Consider the following 25,385-nt stretch of genomic DNA (forward strand, 5'->3'; position numbering starts at 1 on the left):
ATATCTATTTCAGTTAAATACTGTATTATTTGTCTTCCCTAGAGGGCAAAATATTGCCTTTTCATTCCTTGCCTTAATCAAAATCTAAATATGTCAGTGTAAGCATGGAAAAGAGTGGCTGAAGAGAAATAAACATCAATTCTTTCCAACATTGAAAGCAGATTCTTTCTTAGCTGTATTGTAGCCCAAGTAGCTGCATCTGAGCTAGCTTCACCTTAGGCAATGATGCACAACCATACAATACAAAGAGTTGCACTTCAGCCATCCTAGTTCACCAGTTTAGCACTAACCACTGGCAAAGATGTAAAACAGAAATCAGGGTTAGAATCACAGCAAATGGCTTCAGCATCCAGCTACATTGTCTTACCAGTCCCTCCCACCTATTTAATTTGGAGCCAAAGCTGCATCCTTTCCCCACAGTCCCTGCAGCCTCCTTGGCTGTGACTGTCGTAAGTGAGCTGAGGTAGCGGACACTTAAGATGGAAAGGAGGACAGCAATTAGCATTGGGTCCTCTTTGTGTGTAGGTGGAAAGTGATGGGTCCACAGGAAAAAAAAAAAATAGGCAAGCCTATCTATTTCTGTGGAAAAGAAGTACTTGTTTAATATGTTAATTTGTAATGTAGAAGCTCTTGGAGGCTATTTGAAGAATAAGGTGACAAGCTGCAATCACTGATAAGAGAGATACCTTTCAGAATTCATAGCCACCTAGCTTAGGTTTTGAAGGCATCATCCTATGCATCAGTCTTTGTTCTCTATTATAGTCTTTGAAAGAACAGGTGAGACAGACTGAGGAATGGTATAGCTTTCAGTCTGGTCTGTCCTTTTTACCCCTCATGCTGGATAAGCTCACCAGCAACTAAAATTTTAGTTGGCCCAATCCATATGTCAGTAAATAACTTTCTACAACATCATCCTTTGCTATGAGGAGATTCACTTAGGTCTGAAAGGGATCCTACAGACATGGAACACTAGGATAATGTTGAAAACTTGATGCCCAGTACCAAAAGCTGCCTTGCCAAAGCATGACAGATGTGCAGAAGCATAGGGTGAAAGGTGTGCATAGTAGTAATGGGAGAAGAGAGTGAACACAACTGGACTGGTGTATAGGGAAGGGTGTTGGGGTGAGAACAGTCCTCTTCCATACTAGTGCAAGTACAGATGAGGGTTTATGTGTGGAAATGGCTGTGGGGGACTAAATCTAGGATGCATGCATAGCCTGCAGAGGAGGAAAGGAGTGGGTGTGAGCTGGGAAGGAGGAGCCAGGATTGCTCCTTGCCTCTGTCTGCTGGCCCCTCCTGACACCTGACACCAATTCTCCCAGGAGATTGCAGCCCAAATTCTCCCTCCTTTCCTCACAGAGCATCCAGGGAGGACAACACAGCTATCAGTGAGTCCTGGGCAGCATCCTGTATTTCTGAAGATCCTTTTGCTTACATTGAGGTAAGGGACCTTCTGTCTTCTCTGTGTCTGTGGACAGCAGAATTCCTGCCCTAGACTAGCAGAAGCTGAGAAACTCTGCAGATGTGGCTGTGTTAGGGACTTCTGTGAGATGCTTAGAACTGTCAGGTTCATTCATGCCACCGAGCTGCTGTTTTGCTACGCTTTGTGCCTACCTGGGAGAGCCTGCAGGGAGATGACAGTGAAATTGAAGTGGGGAAGGACTGACTTGTCTGTCCGCAAGCAGCCCGTAAGCTCCAGGTGTGTCTGTGAGACCAGGACAAACAGCTCTGAGCCCTGCAGAAAGAAGAAATCCTGTCAGTAGGTAGCTGTCAGCCTGAGCTCAGCAGTCTGGGCCCACATGACCCTAGGGTTGCACAGCAGGTTCATTCATGCCTGGATAGTACACTCAGGCCATGACTGTATGGCTGTGATAGTGAGGAAGAATATGCATGACCCTCCGTTCTTCAGTAAAGAGAACAGGGAAGAACTTGGGTCTGTCTCTGTAACTCCTTCTCTCATGTCTGCTCAGGTAAAAGCAGGTTTAAAAAAATAAAACCCACCCCTGTGAATTACAGTTGGATTTGCATTGCATCCACATGGGCACAGCCAAGGTTAAGGCTTCTGAGATGTGCTGGTTGTGCGAACACTACTGGGTGGTGAGAGAAAACTGAAGTGTGTTTATAAAGTGTGTGTTTCCAGTTCATCATGTGCTAGAACTATACACACTATGCTTGAAAATCACTCCAGTATGTCTTTGTTATTTATTACATATTTTGCAGAAGACCTTACCAAAAGAAAATAAAATCAGCTAATTTTTAGGGACCATGTTTTAAAGTACAGCTTGCTAAGCAATCTGTTGAAGCAAAATTGAATAATGATTTTATTGCCCTTGTACTGCTGTATTTCTATGTTACTATTTGTGTTTAGGAAACACAAACCACACAAATGATCTTCTTCAGATTCTGGTGGCTTCTGTGGATACTTGAACACCATGCATTTTTAGCAGAAAATCTCAGGGAAGAAAAAAGATATGGATTGAGAAGACCAAAACCTAAACACATTCTGTCAAATACTGTAGAAAAATATCCCAGCCCAAGTGATCAAGGTGAATATTTCAATTTTAAACCAGGTGTGGGTCTTTTTCCTGATTAATTTACTTGGATTCTGGACTACATGGCTAAGTTGCCCTCTAAGATGCTGCTTATAATCAGCCAGGCTTACCTTATCCTACATTTTCACATATCTTTTTATCTATTGCCTTCCCTCTTCTGTTACTTCAGAAAAGGAGATTACTTCTGGGCTTTTTTATGATATGACTGATATCCTGTTACTGTCACAAATATAATAATAGTCCATATAACTGTATTTCTATATAAGTAATGTCATCAGTAGTTCAGGAAATTAATACTCTGCAGATCCTGCTTTTGGAAACTTTTGCCACTGGATGCAATGGTCAGAACCAGGGACAAAATCTTGTTCTGTCAAATCACACTCCGGTGTCTTATTCAGTAGGAGTCTCTTTCCTGTACATGACTTCTACCTTCCCAGTCCTCATCCTAGATATTTGGTGAAATATCAGGCAAGAGGACAAAATTAATGTATAAACCCACTACAACATTCTTCGTTTCACACTACATGACATCACCTCACCTTTAATTTCTTATTCCTTGGAGCATCTGTTCTGGAGCAAATTCCTCAGCTTCTATATGCTTTGTCTTCATGAGGTTTTTATACTTATGATCACAGATGTTTTCCAAAATTTCTGTAACTGCACTCCACTTTTGAAGCCTAAAATACCTGTAAGGGTAGAATGAGATTTAGTATGGACTGACTGCACTCACTTACTACCTATTCATTCTAGATGAAGACTGCATTCTGGAAATTGCTTTTTTACTGGACAGCTCCGAAGGTGCTAAGGACTATAATTATGAACAACAGAAAAAATTTGTACTGGAAATAGTAGACAGAATGAAAAGTCTGCAGCTGAGTTCTGGACGTACCCTCAGCTGGAGGATGGCCTTGCTTCAGTACAGCAGCACTGTTTTCATAGAGCAAACCTTCCATGACTGGAAAGGCCCCGAAGCATTCAAGTCCCATATTGCTCCCATCACCTACATAGGTCATGGCACCTACACAACTTATGCTATAACTAACCTCACACAACTCTACATGACTGAAGGGACTCCAGGTAGTGTGAAAGTAGCTGTGCTCTTCACAGATGGAGTGGACCATCCAAGAAACCCAGACATCTTTGCAGCTACAGCTGACGCTAAACACCAAGGAATTGTGTTTTTCACAATGGGAATGACCAGAGTGGCTGAGGAGGTTAGCAATGCTGCCAAGCTCCGTCTCCTGGCCAGTGTCCCAGCATCCAGGTTTGTTTTCAACCTCCAGGACAAAGAAACAGTGGAGAAGGTTCTCAACGAAATGGTATGTATAAGAAAGAATTTGAAGTACTTGCAGGAACATATGTAAAAAATGGTCTTATTTCCAATATTTTGAAACACTCATGCTACTGGAGAAACCTGTACTTTTTACATGTTAAAGCAGCCAATATATTTGAAGTTGGAAGCTGAATTAGACTTAAGAGTGATCTGTTGTGAAATTATTTTTATCTGGTTTTCCTCCTAAGAGAGGCATTTACAACCTCCTTCCTTAAAAAAAGAGCCTAGTGCTTTCTTCTATAGCAAGTAGGAATGTGAAGTTGCCTTCTGTTCCAAAAAGGATGCAGCTCTTGCAGAAGTGAAAGTAAATTTGTAGACCTTACTGGAGATAGGGCAATTGAGATAAAAATCTGAATTTGACCATAGACATCTTTAAATTTCCATGGAAAACCTACCACAAAATCAAGAGGAAATGTGTAACCTGAGCTTGAAGTTTTGTTTGAGGGCCTCATTTCTGCATGTGAACTTAATTTATAAAAAAACACTCCCTATCAGGTATGGAAAATAGAACCATCCTCTAGCCTATGAACCTGGTGACACAAGCTGTGAATGAAGTCCTGATCTGAGCAGGCAAAGATATTTCAAATAGAAATATGAATAACATCCAGGAGACTTCTGCAATTAAACTGACACCTAAGGGATGTCATACAAACCTAGAGCACGTACACAAGCTGCCCCTTCTGTTTGTCTGTCCTTCATTTTGACAGCCTGCCACCCTGCATTGGTTTCCCTGCATATCACCCTTCCTGTCATCTCTGGTATTACCACTGCTTTCTGTATCACAGCAACCACCTCTTAAGTGACTCAACACACTTCATTTTACCTGTACCAAACAGGTGCATTCTTTTGAGAAGGTGGCTGCTGTCTGGTTTAAATAAGGAGATGTATAATTATATGTGTGGATTTTCGAGATGTGCTCATCAACACATCATCAACACAACTGCTGCTCATCAACGCACTGATGTTCTCTCAGGAAAGACTATATCAGTTGTGAAAACTGTGAGGAAAGCATTGTATGTGGGTGTTTTGGCTGCAGAGACCTTCTAAAAAATAACAGAGCTAATTCAATGACAATAACTTCATGTGAACAAGATGTTCTTACTGTTCTCATTTTGTGTGTGCCTAACAGTATGTATGGAAGAGCTGCTGATTTTCTGAAGTGTAGAGTATGTATCATTCACTCCTACTAGAGAGCTGCTGCTACTCAGCACTTCGGACACAGTGTAGTTTCTGGGTGCACTGTTCCCATATGCCTAGGTAATTACCTTCATTTAGGTCTGTTTACCATTGTAATTTTAGCAAATTATGGCTAGACAGGGAGAGTCAAGGGACTTGTGCAGTCAACAATCTATAATAGGAATTGAAATTATTTAATTTTTTTTTAGAATGGAGAGATTGCTAAAATCTTTCTCAGAAATTAAAGCTCAATTAATGTTAGTATGCGAATTGCATAATTTGATTAACTAGATGTTGGAGCAATTTATTTTAACATCTTTTGGTGTCCTTCCTGTAGAGGTGGATTACAACTTTAAATTTCTAATGTTGTTTTGTCTATTTGTCCTTACAGAAATATCTGTCTGAGGAAGAGGTAAGGTTTGTTTTGTGAGGTTTTTCTCCCTGTACAGAACTACTGTTACATATAGACATTTACAGTTATATGGAAACATAAGTCAAGAAAACTGATGGAACTGGGAAGTTCATTAAATATTGAGTCTAATGAGATTGTTTTCAAGTAAAACATGCTTTTGTATTTGCAGGACAGAGCTTGAATTTGCTGTTCAAATGTCCCTTTATTTTCAAAGTTGAAAAAGAACAATCTCTGAGTATTGAGGTTAGCAACAATTTGCTGACAGGTGTTGGCACATCACCCTATGGACACAGCAGCTGATAAACCATGACAGAGCTGACTGTGGTGCAATTCTATCTTCTATCCCTTACTACTCTTCCTATGTAATAGAGTTTAAAAAAGGGAAGGAACTTAAACTCCACCATGGCACTTTTCCAGTTTGTCCACACTGTGTTGCTCTGACTGCAGGCATTGGTAGAGCTGTCTGCCACTCTGGGTGGAGTACATTTTGCTTTCCTTTTAAAGATGTTACTCCTACTCAAGGTACTGTTATCTCAGGCAAAGGCTATTCTAATGAGCAGCTCAGGAAAACCGCTAAGTATTATGAGTGTCAGCAAAACTTGAAGAATTTTATTTTTCACTCGTTTCCATTGGCATGTTGATTTTTCTTTGTCAAAATAAATCCTGAAGTAGTAAGACATTTGGTGTTACCCTTGGAAACCATATTGTTATTAATTGGGATATTCAGAGAAGAATGATATTTAAACTCTTCAGTCCGAGCTGAGTGGAGGTTTAATAAATAAAAACAACATTCCTTATTCCTCCCCCAAAATAACCCGATACCTGCAATAATTCTGTATTATGTAATAGTTTTAAAGTTTAACAAAGATCCTTTAAAAAAATCACATAAACACATATCATAATGATGCCTGAATGGGACACATGATAGTGGAGATGACAAAAGAAAAAGAAAGATTAGGAAATACTACAAGGAATTGCATTAACTACATAAAATGTTACGTTTATAGAAGAAGGTAGAGTTAAACTATGATCTATCCTACCTATACTGCAGTCAGTGAAGTTGAAGAAGGATGCAAGATGTTTTCTTACTCCATTGTCTTGGTTATCTCTACAGGGAGTAGTAATCAAAACAAAGTGACAATCATAGACACAGCATATCAATAAACAGACCTTGTGAAGAGTTTGGAGGTAAAGCCATTAGTGAGATGGGTGAAATTTCAGGAGTAGGCATGATACAGATTTTTGGATGGAGTGTAGGAGGCCACATTCCTGATGAACAGAAAAACTGACAGATTTCTGTAAAACAACAGGCTTCTAGTCATTACTGGTGTACTCAGATTAGCCGTACAATAATGTAAAAGCTATATTCATGTGTTTTCCCTCTCTTCTATTAAAATGTGCTGATTTAGACTATTTTCATTCAAAGTGTCGCCAGGCTGCCACATGCAACTGTGAGAAGGGAGAAAGAGGCCTTCCTGGCCCTGCTGTAAGTAGCTCTCATTTCTCAAATAACTGATATACTGTATAAGTCAAAGTTTATTTCATTGTTGGAGGGGGGTTTCTTTAAAATTATTTGAACCCAAATCCTGAAACAATGGATGTTCAAGGTTCAATACCCAGTCCTCCATAGTTGTGGAAATGTCACACCAGTGGGAAGTGCACAGAGGGAGACCTGAGAATACCACGAGCCATTGTTCCCTTTGAAAAAAGAACAGTGATGTGGTGAGTCTCTCCTTTTAGCCACAGTAGTTTAAAAGGCAGGAAAGGAAGGAACAACTTTCTTGAATGGAACACTAATTCACCTGTTACAATCAGACAATGTGACCGGGTGGATCTAAGTAGCCCCAAATCAAACACTAATATCTGAAAAGTTCTCTGAAAGCACAGGAGGAAGCCAGAGGCTGAATGAAGCATTAGGAACAATTAAGACAGGATAATTGTGAAGAGGGTAAAATAGACTGGACTTCTTTCAGAACAGTCTTACAACTCAAACCCCTATGCAAATCTAGGTGATTGCTTCACCTGGTCTACAATGAAGAGTTTTAAAGAAACCTCTCAGTTGAAAGGTCTGATGTTACACCCGTAACATTGAAGTAAAACGCCATAATACCTTACAGCCCTTGCTCAAGGTGAAGGCATCAGTGTCAGAGTTCTAAACAGAACCCTGGAGACCTATCCATCTTCATCCTTTTGACCTGAACATCCTACACATATGTAAACAGAAATACACCCTGGTTTTATTCTGCACAGTACAGCAGAGTTTAATTGAAAACGTAGCCTCCTGTGTTAAAACAGCATTTTTGTTTGGGTTATTACTCCAAGTTTGTACTTGGAGAGTGCAAGCACCTCTTGAACAAAAGCAAACTCAGAGTTCAAAGGAAAACAGAACACCCATTTGGCAAGCTGGGTAGCTACAAAAAACATCTGATCACCTCTTTTTTTCAGGGGAGGTTTGAACAATTTTTATCTCCAACAAAGACTAAATAAAAAGCAGCTGCCTATTTTGTTAGTCCTGCTGCTCTCAGAAATTCTATTTCAAGGTTGTGGCAAATGCAGAGTTCTAAAAAAAAAATCTATAGGAAGTAATATCCTAAATATGCATATTAAAAACTGGATATATATTTTTAAAAAATATCTGACTAACATAAGAATTTTATTTTGTTGTTTTCAGGGTAAAAAGGGTCGCACTGGGGATGATGGAGCTCCTGGCCTGAAAGGCACAAAGGTGATTTTTTTCAGATTTAGGAGAAAGATTCAGTACTTCATTAATATGGAAAGACTATCCTAATTGTCCCCATGTACTTTCCACCTGGGAATTTCTTAAACTTCATCTACTCCCTTTTGCTGTAGTAATAAGATTCTTTACCAATTAAAATCTTATATGTAACATACAAAATCATCAAAGTTTAAAAAAAGGAGCTGGTTTGCTTCCTGTATTGCACTGAGATATCTACATAGATAATCAAGACAATACTATAATCATCTCATTTCACTGATTTTGATGTTGGATTGTTCGTAGGGGGAGCCAGGTCTTAATGGAATCCCAGGACAAGATGGAATAGAGGTACAAAAAAGATTTTTTGCCCTTCTCCACTAAGCAGTGTTCCAGGCAAAACAACTTTTTTTTTTTTAATAGCAAATTTCCATTCTGGTTTACCAGCCAATTATTCATTAACACTACAAGAACTGAAAACATTATAATTGCTTAAAAAAAAAAAGGAATAATTCCTTCTCATAAGAGTGGTCTAGAAAATATTCTTTAACAATACATATTCCCTCCTAAAAAGTAGGAAAAGCTCTGATATGCTGATCTAAGAACATGACAGAAACTGGCATCCTGCCTGCATCTTTATGGGTCTGTTTAAATTTTTAATTTGGCAAACAAAGGATAACAATGAAAAAGTTGAATGAAGTACATCTCACAAAGATGGAATATGAACTGTAGATGATCTGCTTTGGCATCATCAAAATCCCAGTCTCAAACGACACCTTTGTAAAATTTGGTCATACATACAACAGCATCTGCCATGACCAGTGGGTGCAGTATTTAGAGTCATATTGCCAGGTTTCTTAGAGATCACCTTTCCTACCTGTTGTTCACTATAACCCAAAACACTAGTTTTCTAGAGAGAGAGGAATGTAATAGAACCAATACTCACATTGTTACATTTGAGTCACAAATCCTCACAAATGGCCTTGCTTTTTTATCTTCCCAGGGCAAATCTGGATATAAAGGAGAGAAGGTACTACTTTTAGTCAGAACTCGTGCTTACATATAGTGTTATTACTATTTATTATGTATATTTATATTTCTTATCAATACTGGTAACAAACAGTAACATCATCTTATCAGCTGCTGCTCAGGCTCTAATAGAAGTTCACTACCCCACGATTGCTATAATGTGCCACACCTAGAATAACATTTAGGTTAACAACTAAAGCACCCAAAGAGAAAGGATGATATGCTCAATATACCTCATATTTATTCCTTTCCAGGGTGAAAGAGGTGAATGTGGAATCCCAGGGATAAAAGGGGACAGAGTAAGTAGCCACGAAGTTGTTGCACTTTAAGGAAATGCTGTTAAAATAATGAAAAGCTATAAATCCCTGCATACCAATCATGATAATAGATTAAAGGAAAATAGGAATTCTAAGGCTGAGGGAAATTACCAATTGACAGTTTTAAAAAAAACTAAGTGAGCAAGGATACCATTTTCAATAAACTTTCTCAGCCTCTTCTATATTTTCACGTGATTCCTCTTAAGCCCCAAACCTAAGCCTGTTAATAACAATGGTAAAACTCTGTTTAACAGAGGGAGAAAGGCTGAAGTCATAAGCAAAGGGAATGAGAGGTGAAAAGGAAATCAGGGTTTCTAACACTGATTTTCAAGATTTGGTGTGTAATTGCTTTGAATATTTAAATGATCCAAATAGAGTTTAATCCTGGATTAATGGTCCTTGATAACTATTTCTGTTCATTCTCACTCTGTATTCTGATTACCAGTCCATTTTAAAAACATTTATTCAATAACTGCTGCCCGCTGTGCTTCTCTTGATTTTATTTTTATTTTAATGTAAATATATCTAAATAAGATACCTTAGTAAGAAAGTTACCTACAACTGGTTTTGACCAAATCTAAATACACATAAATATATGCTGTTTTTCACTTATCTTTCAGGGTCCTGAAGGTCCAGTAGGGCCCAGAGGAACAAGGGGGCTACAGGTAAAAAAAAAAAAAAAAACAAAAAAAAAAAAAACACACCCAAAAAACTAACCCCCCCCCCAAAAAAAAAAACCCTCAATGAACCAAACAACAACAACAAAACCTCAACCCTATAAAAGTAATACCTGGTTCCCTGAGATTCGAAGCTCTGAAATAATATCATGCCACAACTGTCATGGAATCTTTGAGTCACTGAGTTCAAGGCATACAAAATCTTTCTTAAACAGCACAAGAAGAGGAGCTGTCTAGACAAATAAATCATCCTCATAATTCATTCAGTCTCAAAGACCATAGCAAATACAGTTCCACAAAAACCCCAAAATCACTCATTTCCCATTCAGTGTCTTAACTGTTTCATTATCTCACTGAAGTACATGCAAACACTTGAGTCTCTTTTCATCTGTATACTCTTGGACTGAAGGCCAAGAAGTTTTACCTGTCATAGGTGTTTTAGTAAACCTTGACTACAGATTACCTTTAAATGTATTCAAATAAAGAGAAAGACAAATTCTCTAGCAGACCCAGCTCCAGCTGAGTAGCTATCTATACAAGCATCAGAAAGCAAAGCTTCAGTTCTAAAATATCTGTAACTCATTTTCATGCAGACTACAGCAAATTAGAGATTGTTTTTCAAGCTGCCATCATTCTGAAAGCTTGAAAAAATCTCATTAAACCCACTCCTGTTTTAATAGGGTCCACAAGGACAATCTGGAGATCAAGGGCCTGAAGGCCTGCAAGGATCAAAGGCAAGAACTGCATTATTTCTTCTCTTTCATAATATTAAAAGGTATAGTAGAGCCTCACAACAAAAATGCTTTTATCCTTATACCCCATACCCTTCTTGTAGGGAACACAGTTTGATGTCACGCTGCTAGCAAATCACATACCCTTTGTATTCTACAAGGTTCCTAAGAGAGGTCTTAATTTGCTCTTTGTGTTGGATTCAGGTCCAAATCACACTCCAATCTTTTCTCAAACATGGCAGCATGACAGAACATCACTTACCAGCAGTGTAGCATTGCATTTCTTCAGTTTGCAATTTTAATTTTTTTTTTTTCTGAGTGCCAAGCAGGAATTCTGTTTGGGATCTCAAACAAACTCTGTAGTGGTCCCTGGGTTTGCTCACGCTCAGCAGAAGGTATCTGAAAGTCATAAGGATGCATTTGAATCAGGACACAGTCTCACAGTGGGAACTCTGAAGGTGGACCACAAAAATCACCCAGTGCTTCGCTACAAGATCCAGTCCCCTCTGTAAACAGAAAATATTGCTTGTTGGGTGTTTAAAAAATGTGTGATTTATTAAGTCCTTAAGATCTGCTGGGTTTACTTCTCACTTACCCCACTGTAAATTCCAGGTATACCAATGGAGATGACTTCACTCCGTAGTTCTGTGATAATTTGCTATCTTTACCCTGGTAGTTTAATGGAAGATGCAAATATCACTGGTCATTACAGACAATTATGGAAGCTTTTCACTTCATTAAGAGAGACCACAATTACGCTTTGCTTCTCAGAAAAGCCCTTATCTGAGTACTTCAGCCAAGACTAACAGGTTCTTCAGCTATGTAAAGATATAGAATTCAAGAGGAAAAACTTGAAAACAAGTATATCTCTCTTGATAATTCCTTTGCACTATATTTAGAGCACCTGCTGGCCAAGTGAGGCACAGAGCAGTTGGGTGTCAAAATTTTTATATCCCACATGAAAGAAAACATTTTTCCTTTTGTTTAATGTGTATCACTTTGTACCAGAAATATCTACGTTCTTAGTAGAGGAAATTTTGAGGTATCGAAAGGGTGAACAAGTAATATGTAAGACAGTTCCAATAGGCTGAAATTCTTGTTATACAAAAAATGAACTTACTGAGTTAAGCAGCTCACATTAATTTATAAGTAGAATTGTTTCTTTTTTCATTCTTTGAAAAGGGTGAAAGAGGTCTCCCTGGGCCACCTGGCTTGCCTGGAGAGACTGGAATAGGACTGCCAGGCCCAAAGGTAAAAGCATCTCTCATCTTCTATATTACACGTATTTTAGGTTGAGATCAAAGACAGACAGCTGAGATAATATACCTGCTGGTATGTGAAAAACTTCAAGTCCTTAAATGCTGTTTTTATGGTACTGGAAACGTATCTTGTGTGTTGATCATAACTGTTTGGAAAATAAAAAGGGAAAAAAGAGTACATTCTAAGTATTTATTTTAAAGAACAACAGTTCCCATGCTTGACAGAATACAAGCAGACATACAGACCCTTGAACAAAAATTATCCTGTGAAAAACAGGCTTGTTGGTTTGGATGACCGGCATAAAGAAAACAGAAACACTGAGATGGAAATACGGACTTCTTGGAAAAGCCAAGAAGTCATACATAATGTACTAGGAATATGGTGGGAATAATTAATCATTCTCACAAATGCAGAATTGAGGCCGTCCCCTAATGCTGTAAAACAGCACCAGTTCAATGTCTGTTGGGCTTTGCGTGCTCTGTGACTCTGAGAACACTAAGATGTCATTCTTGTAAAGTGCATTAAGTATATTCAAGCACAGAATGCCTGATGCATTGTTATATGCTGCACAGATGCAAATACCTAATCAGGCATCTTCAAAATACATCTTTGTTTGAAGGGTGACATCGGTTTGACAGGAAGACCGGGCCCTCTTGGCCCACCTGGAGTTGGTGAGCCAGGACTTATGGTATGTCTATTTCTTATTTTGTGAGAGGGAAGCAGGAAGAATAATTCCCCATTGACAAGGAAAGATTTGTACTAATCATTTCAAAAGAAGTGCTCCAGTGAAAAACAGAAAGTTGGTTTGGTAACTGGACTGATCTCAAATCTGCTTAAAAATATGCTCCTGGAGTGAGTTCTTGTTTAAGATCCCAAAGAAAAAAGCGTTACTAATAAGGTGACAGTCAGAGTGGGGTAGTAATGTTTCTCTTCAGTAGCAGCATAGCAAAGGGAGCTACTTTGTGGGGGAAGAGGTGCCCATGATATGCATTTTGGACAGCTACAACAGCTGTACTGGTATAGTAATACATTCTGATTTAAAAAGTATACTATAAAGGTATTTTTAAATTCACTTTAAATTGTATTTGCTTCAAAAGAGTTTTCTTTTGATGGCTCAACTAGGCATAATTCTAAATCTCTATGCAGAAGAAGCAGAAGCATATTTAGGCTATACATGGAAAAACCTGACAGTGGTCTGTGATATGTGTGTGTAATCCCAAGGCATAAATCAGAGTTTAAAAGACAGATGTAGGAAAATACTGTGAAGTGGGATCAATATGCATGGGTTTGGGACTTGCATTTAGTGAAAGGTTTTAGTTGTCTTATTTGCTCCTTATGCTCCTATCAGATCTGCTTTCAAAGAGAGAAGAGCACACTATTATTCTCCATCAATTACAGTCAAATCCTTAAACAGCTACATCTTCTTTTCAGTACTACTCTGCATGGCCTTTAATCTGTTTCTCCTTGTCTCTCTGATACATTAATAAGGATTAGTAACAATTTGTAAATCAAACTGAAGTTTAGGGAGTGAAGATTTTAAAAGTATAAGGAATAGGAATTTCAGCTACATAACCTGTGATTCATACCTAACCAGAAGAGTAAAACTGCCTTGTTATTGCTGCAGGCCAGAATGCTTGTCATTTATGCACTGTGAATATCATATTACTGTATTATTTTTAACAGGTTATAACTACACCAACATTTAACGACGTGCTTAAAGCCGATAATGGCAGAGAACATGCTGCTGTTGATTTAAGTGATTAATACATATTCTAGGCCACTTTAAACTTGTGTTAACAGGGGCCTCCAGGACCACAAGGCATTCAAGGAGAAAGAGGTTCACCAGGAGAAGGGCTACCAGGAGCGAAGGTACAGCAGTCAAAGGGTTTTAAGACCAGATCACTACCATCAAATAAGTGCATGCTAAAACAAGTTCAAAGCAGACATGGAAACCTGAGAAAGTAGCTTGTAAATGAAAATTAAAATTTGACATCAATTAACCTGATATTTTCATATAATTCAGTTGGTCCAAACATGACTTTGGGGCCTGTAAAGCTGTTATGTAATTCACCTGATGCTTGAATTTTGGTATCTAGCCTTTGAAGGAATTCCAGCTATAATTTTAAAACAGCATCTGAGCATCTGACTTTATTTAGAGTATTATAAAAGTGATTCCTAGGTGAAAATTTTAGCTTTTTGTTGTTGCTTTTTAAAAAGTCTTTTATATATAAAGATAGTTACTAAAGACAGGCTTCTCAGCTTCTTAAATAACTCAGCCACTGGCTTATGAATTTTAGCAGAAAGCTGAATTGAGTTTGTGGGAAAAGAAAGCTGCTGTTACTAATTTTCGGATCCAGTGTAGGTAATGAAAGTAGTTGTTGCACCTATATGGATCTACTCACTAGATCCACTGCTAGCTCCTTTTGCTGCCCACCTAAAACCAGCTCCCAGGCTGAGTTGTCCATTTGACCTTTGGTTACAATAAACAAGTGACACAGTTTGTACGAGCTAAATAAATAACTAAATGGTTCACTCCTTTTTGTGCATACAGCAAGGGATTTTAGGTTGGGAAAACAATAAAAAATTGTTTTGCAGATGCAAGTCCCAACTATGCCTTTACTAACAATCTTAGGAATTTTGCTTAGTCCAATACTATAGTCAGCTAGGTTAAAACTGACTCCTGCTAGCAGCAAAATATCTTCAAACAGTATATATTTTATGCTGAATTACATAAATTACCTAACCTCATTGGTGATGGTTTGTATTTGCTTAGCAGCTCTCATGCATGAAAACAAACCAAAAAATGATTGAAGAAAATGCATTTAGAAATCACTTCATTGGAAGCACTGAAATACTAATTCATGTAGTGTTTCTTCCCACAACTAATGAGTAAAGCACTGCAACAATGCACAGCAAGAACAAGGAGAGAAGAATGCATAATCTAACCAAAACTATTGAGCAATTGAAATAGGCAGAATAAAATAATCAAAGTGGAATTCTGCCAGCATTACTGGAACTCCTGATTCTATAAAAAGTGTACTACTTTTTACTGCCAAGTCTGACCTGGAGCCAAGCATGTATCAACAGAGTCTATAAGTACCTCTAATCCTATTTATGGCTGCCAAGTATGACAGCTCTCTGTTTATTAACACATTTAAAACAGGTTATTTGTTAATCTAAAGTAAATTTTACAGTTGCTTTCTTCAGAATGTTTTTACCACAATCTCACAGTTCAGTAAAAAGGAAAACGAAGGCAGGTGTTCTACAGCATCAGGAGTAAAAATGTCATTTTAAACAGAAATCTACATCAAATATTGCAGTCAAAGTTAAAATTATGGTTACTAGGGAGAGAAAAGACCTGTCTGGGTCATAACTTTATTGCTCTGAGTGATTCTGTTACAATTTGCTCAAGCTAATAATCTGTCTTTACATGTTTTATAACAGAAGTACAAGAAAGCACAATATTTGTATCCTTGTAAGTAACCTGCATTTTCCCCAAGACCACTGTTTTGTAAGCAAACATTTAGAAAGACAATGACATTTACAAATAGACTTCTACAAAGATACAGTTCAGCATGGTCTTTATTCTGGCAAAATTCTGAGCGAGAGACAGATCCTCATTGCCACACTTTAACATGAGAAAATTAGCAGAATTCAGCTTTCAGTTAGACTCATTATTCAGCCAGGCTGACATTTAAATCAGTTGTGGTTTTGCCATTGATTTTAGGGGAAGCAGGACAGGACCTAAGTAATCGAGGTGGGCAGAAAGATAAGAAGCAGCTAGCTCATTCAGCTCTTTCATCAACAATTTCTAACTGCTTACTCGAAAATATTATTTCTTTGGTATCCTGGAAAACAGATCCAGGAGCTACTTTCTGGTTCGTCTCATTTTGTTTTTTAAGGTGACAGAGCAAACAATGTCTCTAGTTACTTCAGCAAGAGCAGCTGTGTGCTTCTACACTTAACGTGCTACTATGTTTTCGCATAGGGAGACCGTGGTTTTGATGGACCAAAAGGCCCTCGTGGACTTCCAGGCATCAGCATAAAAGGTGAAAAGGTGAGCAGTAAATATAGCAAGAGATTAACAAGGTGCCAATAAATGTATGTAATGCAGGGAATGAAGGGCTGATGTTCCCTACATAAGGTGTAACGAGGCGAGGAACTCAAAATAGGCCCTGGATAATAAGGTAGAGAGATTTATGCCAAATAAACTTTTCCAGCCTATTTGAACATCTCTTCATGTTAAAATAGGAAATGTTACAAAAAGCATCTCATTCAGTGGAAAGTTAGGGTTTAGAAATGGAAAAAGAGACCAGCAACTGTTTGCAACTGAACCAGTGGGGAATAAATACATCTATGAAGGATAAAAGGTCAGATCTCCAGCTTCAGTGACTTCAAGAGAGGTTAAGTCAAAAAGTACTAGCATAGGACTTGTCCCAGATTGTTTCTCTTATCATTACATAACTAAGCAAACTTGGTTTGACAGGGTGAATTTGGTCCTCCTGGTTTACCTGGGCCAATAGGATTACCTGGAATTGGAATTCAAGGAGAGAAGGTACAGTTTTTACTTCCCCCTCACCTCACACTTAAACGCATAGTAACAAAGAATATTTTATTTTTAATAGTTACTTAACTGATCTTTTCAGGGAGTAGAGGGCCCAAAAGGACCTCCTGGCGCTAGAGGGCTACCAGGACAGGGGCTACCTGGACCAAAGGTTAGGTAATTTTCTGAAGTAAAAGCTACTGTGTTGTTTTTAGTGTTATGTTTCCATATTAAGAAATGGTCTGTATGTTTGTTAAGCTGATGAACACCAATCTAAGTATTGACAGAGCTGCAGAAAATTTTCTTTACTGGTATTACTACACTGCAAAGCTGATCCTACTCCACTGAAAAGCCTTGATAAAGCCATGGCATAGCTATCTATTTAGATTTTGGCTTGACTTACCACAGAACCTGTGAGATGGTACGTATCGGACAACGAACTGCACTTTGTCTGGTAAGTTTCTGGAGAAAGGGTCAACTGCCTTGAACTTGCAGTTTCACCATATCAAGTGCAGGGAATGAATTCCAAAAAGTAGTTGCACTTAACACAGAACACCACCAACATTTCAATGCAATATTTTATCCTCACTGTACTGTTTCCATTCCAGAAAAGTCACAGAATCATAGAATGGTTTCAGTTGGAAAAGACCTTCAAGATCGTAGAGTCCAACTGTCTACACAGAATCATAGAATGGTTTCAGTTGGAAAAGACCTTCAAGATCGTAGAGTCCAACTGTCTATACAGCCCTACTAGGTCCAACACTAGACATAAATACATACATAGCTTACAGATAGTCTGCCTTGTTACTCCAGCTGCCTTTTGTCTCACCTGACTTTGTGTATGTACTGTATCTAGCAGTTAAGAATGGTCCATGGTACAATGAAAACTGTCATTTAGCCTTGACTGAGTTGTAAAATACAGAACAGTTAATGAAAGACATCATCCTTGAAGTGTCTGGAATGGAGATTTAAAGTGGTTTTCTGAAAGAGGTTACAGATAAAGTTCTGAATGACTGAAAGCTATTGAGGCACAGCACAAGGGACTATAGATGTGAGTGGGCCAAGGGTCCATGCCAGGCAAAGTATTTTGCAGCATCAGAGATCAACTCTTACCATTTAAGTGATTGTGGAGGGATATGTTTTACCACTGGTAAAAAGAAAGAGAAGGGTGAATTGTCTGTGGATGTCAGACACACTCCTGAAATATCAGCTACTTTGGCAGAAAACATTTGCAGGGACATATAATGATAGATTTACAGCATTAATCATTTCCAACAACAACTTTTTGGTGAGAGCTCAAAGCATGCTGGATATTCCCAAGCTTCGTGACTAAAGACAGTATCACACTAATCTTTCTTTACATAGAAGCAACGAAGAATAGGCTTTTATGTATTTCCATGACAACACTGTTAAAAATTAATTTCTACTTAAGGGTGAACAAGGCTTGCCAGGAGAGACTGGAGTGCCAGGAGAAAGAGGTATTGGAGAACCTGGTTCTAAGGTACATTGTTAATACAGGAATTTATTTGTTTGTTTGTTTATGTATTTGGATTTGAAATTTGTGTTTCTGGGTATCCTTTTTCTAGGCACTCATAAATAGATTTAGAAAGAAAATGTAGGTTCTTAGGACTTTCAATAACCTTCAGAAATGGGACATTTTAAATACAGCAGGTTCTGTACAAAAGTAGTACAATTTATTGTGACTGAAAATTTCCACATGCCTGGCCGATGCTTGTCAGTGTTGCATAGAGCTCACCTACAGCTCTGTCCAGAACACCATCCAGAGTATTTAACAGTTGCCAGAACTCGCAGTCCTCTCAGTAATGTAAACTATAGCCAGGGCTGGTGAAAAAAGGCACTGAACAGTGGTTAGCATGCTGCCTCTTCCCTCTTCACAAAAGCTAGGATGTAAACAGAGCAGCAGCCACATCCTCACACCTTCATGAAGGAAACAAGGTGTGCTGCTAGACAGAAAGTACAATTGCTTAGAGAAGAGGAAGCTGTAACCAGATTATTTTAGTGCTAAAGTGACCAAGGTATTAACATGTCATTAACAGCCAGATTAACATAAAACATGGGAAGAGATCCTTTTGACCCCAGATGATTCCACTTCATCTAAAACCAGGTCAGGTTCTTGAACCTTACACAAATAGGCCATTGACAATAGATTTTTTGACAATTCCATTGACAATAGATTTGTACTGATTTTCATAAGCAAGACAGCAATCATCATGTCACAGTCAGCTCTATCTGAAATGTTGCCACTTAATGAAATGATTACATTATTTTTTAAGAATAAGCTGGAGCATCAATAGCTAATAATATTAGATGAAATGTACAGTTCAAACAGTCAGACAATAGGACAGTTCCAGATCGTGAAAACTGTCTGTATAAAAAGACAGCTCATCTGCATAAATGTTTGCTATAAATGTATACGTATGGTTTAGTAAGCTTTTTTAAAATAGATTTCTTTGATTAAGTGCAAGGACAGTTCCAAGAATATCCATTTAATAAGAGGACTTACTTTTTATTAATGTTCAGGGTGAGCCAGGCCCTTCAGGACTGGCAGGTCTGCCTGGTCTTCCAGGAGAAGATGGAGCCCCTGGACAAAAGGTTGGTTCATCTCTCTCTGGAGTCTACGTCCTTCCTTCCAAGCATTCCTACTGTTCTCCCTGTGCTGATATGATAACCTAGAAGAGAGAATGTACATGATCAAGGGGAAAAGTAATACACTTTTCCAGTAAAAAAAATTCTTTCAAACATACCCTTTAGAGAAAACTTTCTTTTTTTTTTTTGAGTGGTTGTCTTATCTTGTTTACAGTTTGCTGGCTTTTTTTAATCCACCAAATGCCCAGCAATTCAGAAGGGAAACCACTAAAATAGCCACAGACAACCTTTTGTAGCCTTCTGATCTCAGTATTTTCCTAGAATCAGAAATTCCATATATTTAAAATTATACCTACTTGTTGCCCCAGAAGCAGGGTCACTACTTGGTGCACAGTACACCAATACACACACAGAGCAGAGGTACTTAGTTTATTCTGTGTGTGCAGAGATGGGTGCTAGGTGGTAATTCCACAAAGCCAGCACATTACATGGACCATTCACAATGTATTTATCTTGTTATGTGATTACAAAAACCTGCCTAAAATTATACTAATTCCTTAGCAATTACCATATAATCTGCCATTGGTCAGGCATATTGAAGTTAGCACATATGCCTCTTGAAGGTATGTGGAGGTCATTTGCATAGGCCTTTAATTGGGCGGGTAGTTGCAATTTCCCTCTGTCACCTTCACCTTCCCCCTAGTTACTACTGATTTTTGTTGAGTTCATTCCTCTCTGGCAATACCCCAGTTCTTGCACCTGCTGGGGCAGGATGTTTTCTCTTCATCAGTCTTTCAGCTCTTCTTCAGGGATATTTTTTAGCATAGCATGCTTGTTATCAGTCCTTCAGTCTCTACTTCTTCAAAAGTAGAGTTGTTTGCAAAGCAAGTTAGTACATTTAACCCTAAGCTAAACAGTATTGAAGCACTAACCAAAACACATTTCTGGTCCTGTGAAATGGCAAAGTCTACTTTATAGCTATCATACTGAGTGTTCAGCCATCACTCAAGGACACACTACTTCATGTAATCCATGCAGAGTTTTACAGCAGTTACTTCTGAGCATGGGAAGAAAATCCTGGGCCCACTGTTATCAGTGGGAGTTTTGCCACTGAGATTTTAAATGACTTTATTCAAGTGAATAGAGAGTTGATCTTGCACCGTATCTATGCAGTACTCTGAAATGCTGTTTGATTTTTCTGTTCCAGGGTGAACCTGGGTTACCTGGTCTTAGAGGTCCTGAAGGTGCTCCAGGGATTGGAATACAGGGAGAAAAGGTGAGAACTTCTTGCTATAGGTGACATTCAAAATTGTAATGTTCCAGGAATAGGTTTGTTAAAGCCTTGTCTTTTATGGTTTATTATAAGTAACAAAAAGTAATACATCAAGGAATAGAAGGAATAGGTTAATGAGTGCTTCTAAAAACAGTTGAATGCAGAGTTTATTTCAGCCTCTGCCTAAACCAATGTTTTAAATAGTGAAGATAATAAAAGACCACCCAAGATTATTTTTTTTTAATTTACAGCACAACAGTTCAGTGCCTCACAATTTCCAGTACCTGTGGTAGTATCTGGTGCAAAAAGTTCACAAAGAACTAACTGGGTTGATCTTTTAGGTTCTGGCTCTTGCACTTGTCATCTGTACTGATTCACAGATGGAGAAGTGATTCTGGTTTCTCATATCAGCATCTGTATCCTGTGAAATAAAGACTCTGGAAATTGCTGGAGTAGTTGTCCAAGACACACAGAGATTAAATGTCTCCATAGAAGAGAAACAAAGATATTAAGTATCAGAACTGCAAAAAGCTGGAAGGGCTAAAAAACAGCATAGGGAGGAAAATAGGAACAGCTCATGTGCACCAGCTATGAGGTAGAAATTCACTGTCTTTCCCTGATACTTACAATTAATTTCAGTTAACAAATTTTCATTATTATTTGGTATGTGTGACGTCTTCTCCATTTTTGTAGGGAGATCAAGGTCAGAGAGGAATACGTGGATTAACAGGACCAACAGGAGTGCCTGGACCTGCTGGAGCTAAAGTAGGATTATTACCATGTTATGTGCATTGCTCTGGTCTAGATCTCAGAAACCACTGTCCCAGAATGAACTTGCTGCTTAAAAAGTAATCTATATTTTAAAAAATTGAGCTAAGGCTTCTCTTAGCACACACACCATGATCCCTATAAATATCTAAGAATAACTTTAAAAAGAACTTTGCATTTACCATACTGCTTCCCTGTCAGTTTGGGAGAAGTTGAGGCATTAATACTGGTATTTTTATGCTGAAATATTTGGGAAGATTAGGGTGTATGGCATACACATACATGACAGCACTTTATTTTCCCTTACACTGACTCATGGCTGATATTCTTTATGGATTTGGAGTTTCTGTTCAAATATTCACTACTGACTGAGACTGAGAGAAGGGCTACTCCACGTTTCCCCTCCTTATTAAGGCTTTTTGTACACATAAGAACATGTATTTCCATGTAAGAGGAAAAATAAAAGGGGTAAAAAAGGACACAGAGAGGACTACTTAAAACAGCCTAACCTAAGAGAAAAATGTACATGTTTTCCATATGCCTACACAGCTGGGCAGGAAGCCTTGAGTGCTGGATGTACTGGACCAAACTTTGAATACACTAAGAAAGGGATTTCTAATAACATGTATTTGCTTAGTGACTGAGAATAATCTCATTTCCACTGAGAAATTAGAACTTTGTTCGTTATCAGTTCTTCAAATAGCTAGATTTCACTCCACACAGAATATTAGAAATTCTAATATAATTTAATGGAATATTATAAGTTGTTATGTCATTTTTTTTCCTCTGTAAAATTTTTTCAGAAAAATCCCCCATTTTTGCTCTCCTCCTTTCGCTGCAGGGAGAACCTGGTGTGCCAGGGCGTCTTGGAATGCCAGGCCCTCCTGGAAGAGCTGTCCCTGGACCTAAGGTAACATCCACACTCTAGTTTCTAGTGCTTATAAACACAGCATGAAAGCTGTGAAGTAGGGCAGAGTTATGAGTATCCATTCCCTGGTATTAAATGTATGCAAGCTTGATGTGTGGCCTTCATTGCTTTGTTTTGGATACCCTGGTATATCAAAATATGTTTCTTTCTTCTGCTTTTGGTGTTTAATGTTTGCAATAGCAATAACTAAAATTAGCTATTATGGGGGTTTTTTTCATAACAGAAATTAAAAACACAATCTGTGATTGGTGTTCAATAAAATACATAACTAGAGTATATATTTTCTTCATTGCAGGGTGACACTGGGTTACCTGGTCTTGTTGGACCAATTGGAGAACCAGGTTTTGGGCTTCCTGGGGCAAAGGTAGCTCCCAAATTGGTAAACTAATATCTGACAGAACTGTAAAATAAGGCAGGATCTCAGTGAAGCAGCAGCAAGTTGCCTAAAATGGCCAAGTGTTCCACAGTTCTTAACATGTTGTCAAGCACTGGCAGAACATAAGGATTTGCAGAGCTAGCAAAACATGGATGGTCAATCTTCCAGATTCCATGAACCATAAGCTTTCACATGGCAGAGAAAAATGACTGGTTTTGTGTAGGCAGGTATAACTTAGATTCAACTTTTGTAAACTGCTCATCATTCCAGGGCTGACTTTGTCATAACACCAAGAAACCTGGGACATACAACCAACCCCATGTTTTTCATAATAAACCAGATCCTGCTCCTCCTGTCTTTTTGCTTTTGTACTTAGTGAGTTTGACGGTACTTTTGAGCATAGCCCTTATCCCTTGTTCTGAGTGAACTGAACACAGAAACAGAAGCACAAAAGACAAGAAACAATCTCTATCCCTTTTTGATCAGTTAGTGGTTTTAAAGATCCTTAAATTTCTTTCAACAAGATGATGATGATGGAATCACATATTTTTCTGGCACAGTCTAGTTAGTTCAGAGAACTGCATGTTGTTCTGTTTCTGGGAATCCAACAGGAATCAGCCAGCAGTGTGCAAGTAGGTCCTTTGCTCAGAGTTGCAAATCTTTCCCTCAGCCTTGAGCCCATAAAGCACTTTCAGTTGGGCAACATGTTTCTGTCACTATGTTCTTCGCATTTTGCTGCCTTTGTCAGAATTAGTGGTTTTGCTGTACAGGATAAAACCTTTTACAGTGTCAGTTTTTGAAATTATTTTTGCATGGGCCTTCGCTTGCTGCTGTTATGCCCATATTCTGTGTAGCTGCAGTGACAAACACTATCTTGATCATTTATTCAGTTGTATATCTGAACAATTCACTGCACCATCCTGTATGGCTGGGAGGGTTAAAGTCCTCTTAGTTTGCCTAGTAAATCTGTTCTAGATACTCCAGCTATCTGGATCCATGAAAGGAGCTTAACTATAGGTCTCTGATAGGGAGCCTAATAGCTTTAATGAGGTTCCACAGCATCATAGGAAATATAATTCTATAACAAGAAAACCAGACAGGAACCTTGTGATAGAAAAAAAAACTAAATTGGCCACACAGACCACTGTTGTCCCCTGCCCTACATCCCTTATCTCACCACACAAACATACAGCAGGTGCAGAAGCTATCCAGTTTGCTCGATACTCTGCAGCAGTTTATCTGGAGATATAAGAATTATATAAAGTAGCTACTGAGTAATTCACTTCCCATGCTAGAATTTTGGCTGTAAATTTGGGCTTGTTCCCCCAAAGCTGGAATAACAGTAATCATGATAAAAATATAGGAAATGTCACTGAAGTAATTCTTTCTTATAGGTGGGCCACAAATGATGACAGAGCTCTTGAAAAAGATTCAAATTAGTGACTTAGAAGTGAAAGGTCCTGTAAGTCCTCAGCACTATTAAATATTCCAGTATTAGTCCAGGATTAGAAACCTACAATAATCATTCACACAGTGAAATACATTAGCAGGTAGACAGAATCAACTTACAGTGTATTTACCACGGAAGTTTCACTTTAATGGCAAATTTGCTGCTAGCAATTGTATTGGTATTCACCTCAGCTGTTTTTCCTGCCTTCATCAGGGTGACCGAGGTCTTCCAGGACCCCCCGGGCCCTTTGGGCCAAAAGGAGACGGCTATCCCGGCCCACCTGTAAGTTTATAGACATTTTTTTAATGAAAACTGGGAATACATAGGTGCTGTGTCAATGTGATTACCCTCCATGGCTGACATGCTAGGAAAGTTTTGCTGGTCTAAAAGCCTAAAAATGCTTGAGCGTGGAAATGCATTTCAGCACAGAAGGAAATCTCCTGAAATAGTACAAGACTTTCCATGTCCTCCACTACTCCTGATTACACAATGTAAAACATTCCAAGTGGGGCTTTTTTTTTCTATAGTATCACTGATGTCTCATTCAGTTCCCTCAGTATCTTGATGTAGGGTACTGTCTTCTGCCCAGCCATACAAACAAGAGAGTTTAGCCCAGCTAAGCAGCTGTGTCCATTACATGTGGATGTGAACTCAGGGCAATCCTATCTTCCAGAACCACTCCAAAAGCAACTACTGTCCAAAGAGCCAGATGAACAAACTCCTCAGTTCTGTTCATCACCTTACTGAAGGTGTGGCAAAGGATTGATTGACATACTTTACACCCCTTTAACCTGTACTACAGGCAACAGTGAAAGTACCTGCAGTTGCAACAATGAGGAATCAAAATTAGTTAATGTAAAAATGGAAACTAGAATATGATTTCAAATACTTCTTGATATTTTTGTGCAATCCAACTCAGAACTGCTTCTGCACCTGCCTCTGGATCAGACTCCCCATTGATTGTTTGATCAGACACTCATGCAAATGCCACTGACACCACTTCTGCCTATCAGAATGGAATTTTCCTAATTATAGAATACAGTGATCCCACTAAGAGACGATATATTCAAGATGCTGTCATATTGTTACCAAAACCATGTAGTTAATATAGCTGTAAATGAAATTAATATTTTGTCTGTGCATATAATTTGAGGGCTTGCCAGGCCTTCCTGGGATTCCTGGTGAACAAGGCCCAGATGGAGTTGGACTACCGGGACCTAAGGTACAGACTTGCCTTCTG

At 38.5% G+C, this 25,385-nt stretch overlaps 1 protein-coding gene across 1 annotated transcript in view; it reads left to right on the plus strand.

The window, feature by feature from the left end:
* Positions 1-1,799: 1,799 nt before the first annotated feature.
* The window catches only part of LOC311192118 (uncharacterized protein), a gene marked incomplete at both ends in the record, with an annotated part of 34,025 nt that continues 10,439 nt past the window's right edge, over positions 1,800-25,385 (plus strand). The window contains 24 exons of the mRNA XM_084264542.1: positions 1,800-1,970; positions 2,369-2,546; positions 3,303-3,875; positions 6,883-6,959; positions 8,145-8,198; positions 8,493-8,537; positions 9,190-9,216; positions 9,470-9,514; positions 10,153-10,197; positions 10,890-10,943; positions 12,123-12,191; positions 12,820-12,888; positions 14,001-14,069; positions 16,189-16,257; positions 16,687-16,755; positions 16,847-16,915; positions 18,176-18,244; positions 19,285-19,356; positions 20,558-20,626; positions 21,317-21,388; positions 22,233-22,301; positions 22,615-22,683; positions 24,359-24,427; positions 25,299-25,367. Of these exons, the coding sequence (XP_084120668.1) occupies positions 1,800-1,970; positions 2,369-2,546; positions 3,303-3,875; positions 6,883-6,959; positions 8,145-8,198; positions 8,493-8,537; positions 9,190-9,216; positions 9,470-9,514; positions 10,153-10,197; positions 10,890-10,943; positions 12,123-12,191; positions 12,820-12,888; positions 14,001-14,069; positions 16,189-16,257; positions 16,687-16,755; positions 16,847-16,915; positions 18,176-18,244; positions 19,285-19,356; positions 20,558-20,626; positions 21,317-21,388; positions 22,233-22,301; positions 22,615-22,683; positions 24,359-24,427; positions 25,299-25,367 (2,241 nt within the window). The remainder of the gene's footprint in view (positions 1,971-2,368; positions 2,547-3,302; positions 3,876-6,882; positions 6,960-8,144; positions 8,199-8,492; positions 8,538-9,189; positions 9,217-9,469; positions 9,515-10,152; positions 10,198-10,889; positions 10,944-12,122; positions 12,192-12,819; positions 12,889-14,000; positions 14,070-16,188; positions 16,258-16,686; positions 16,756-16,846; positions 16,916-18,175; positions 18,245-19,284; positions 19,357-20,557; positions 20,627-21,316; positions 21,389-22,232; positions 22,302-22,614; positions 22,684-24,358; positions 24,428-25,298; positions 25,368-25,385) is intronic.

The sequence above is a fragment of the Gallinula chloropus genome, assembly GCF_964237585.1.
Source record: "Gallinula chloropus genome assembly, chromosome: 5".
NCBI lineage: Eukaryota > Metazoa > Chordata > Aves > Gruiformes > Rallidae > Gallinula > Gallinula chloropus.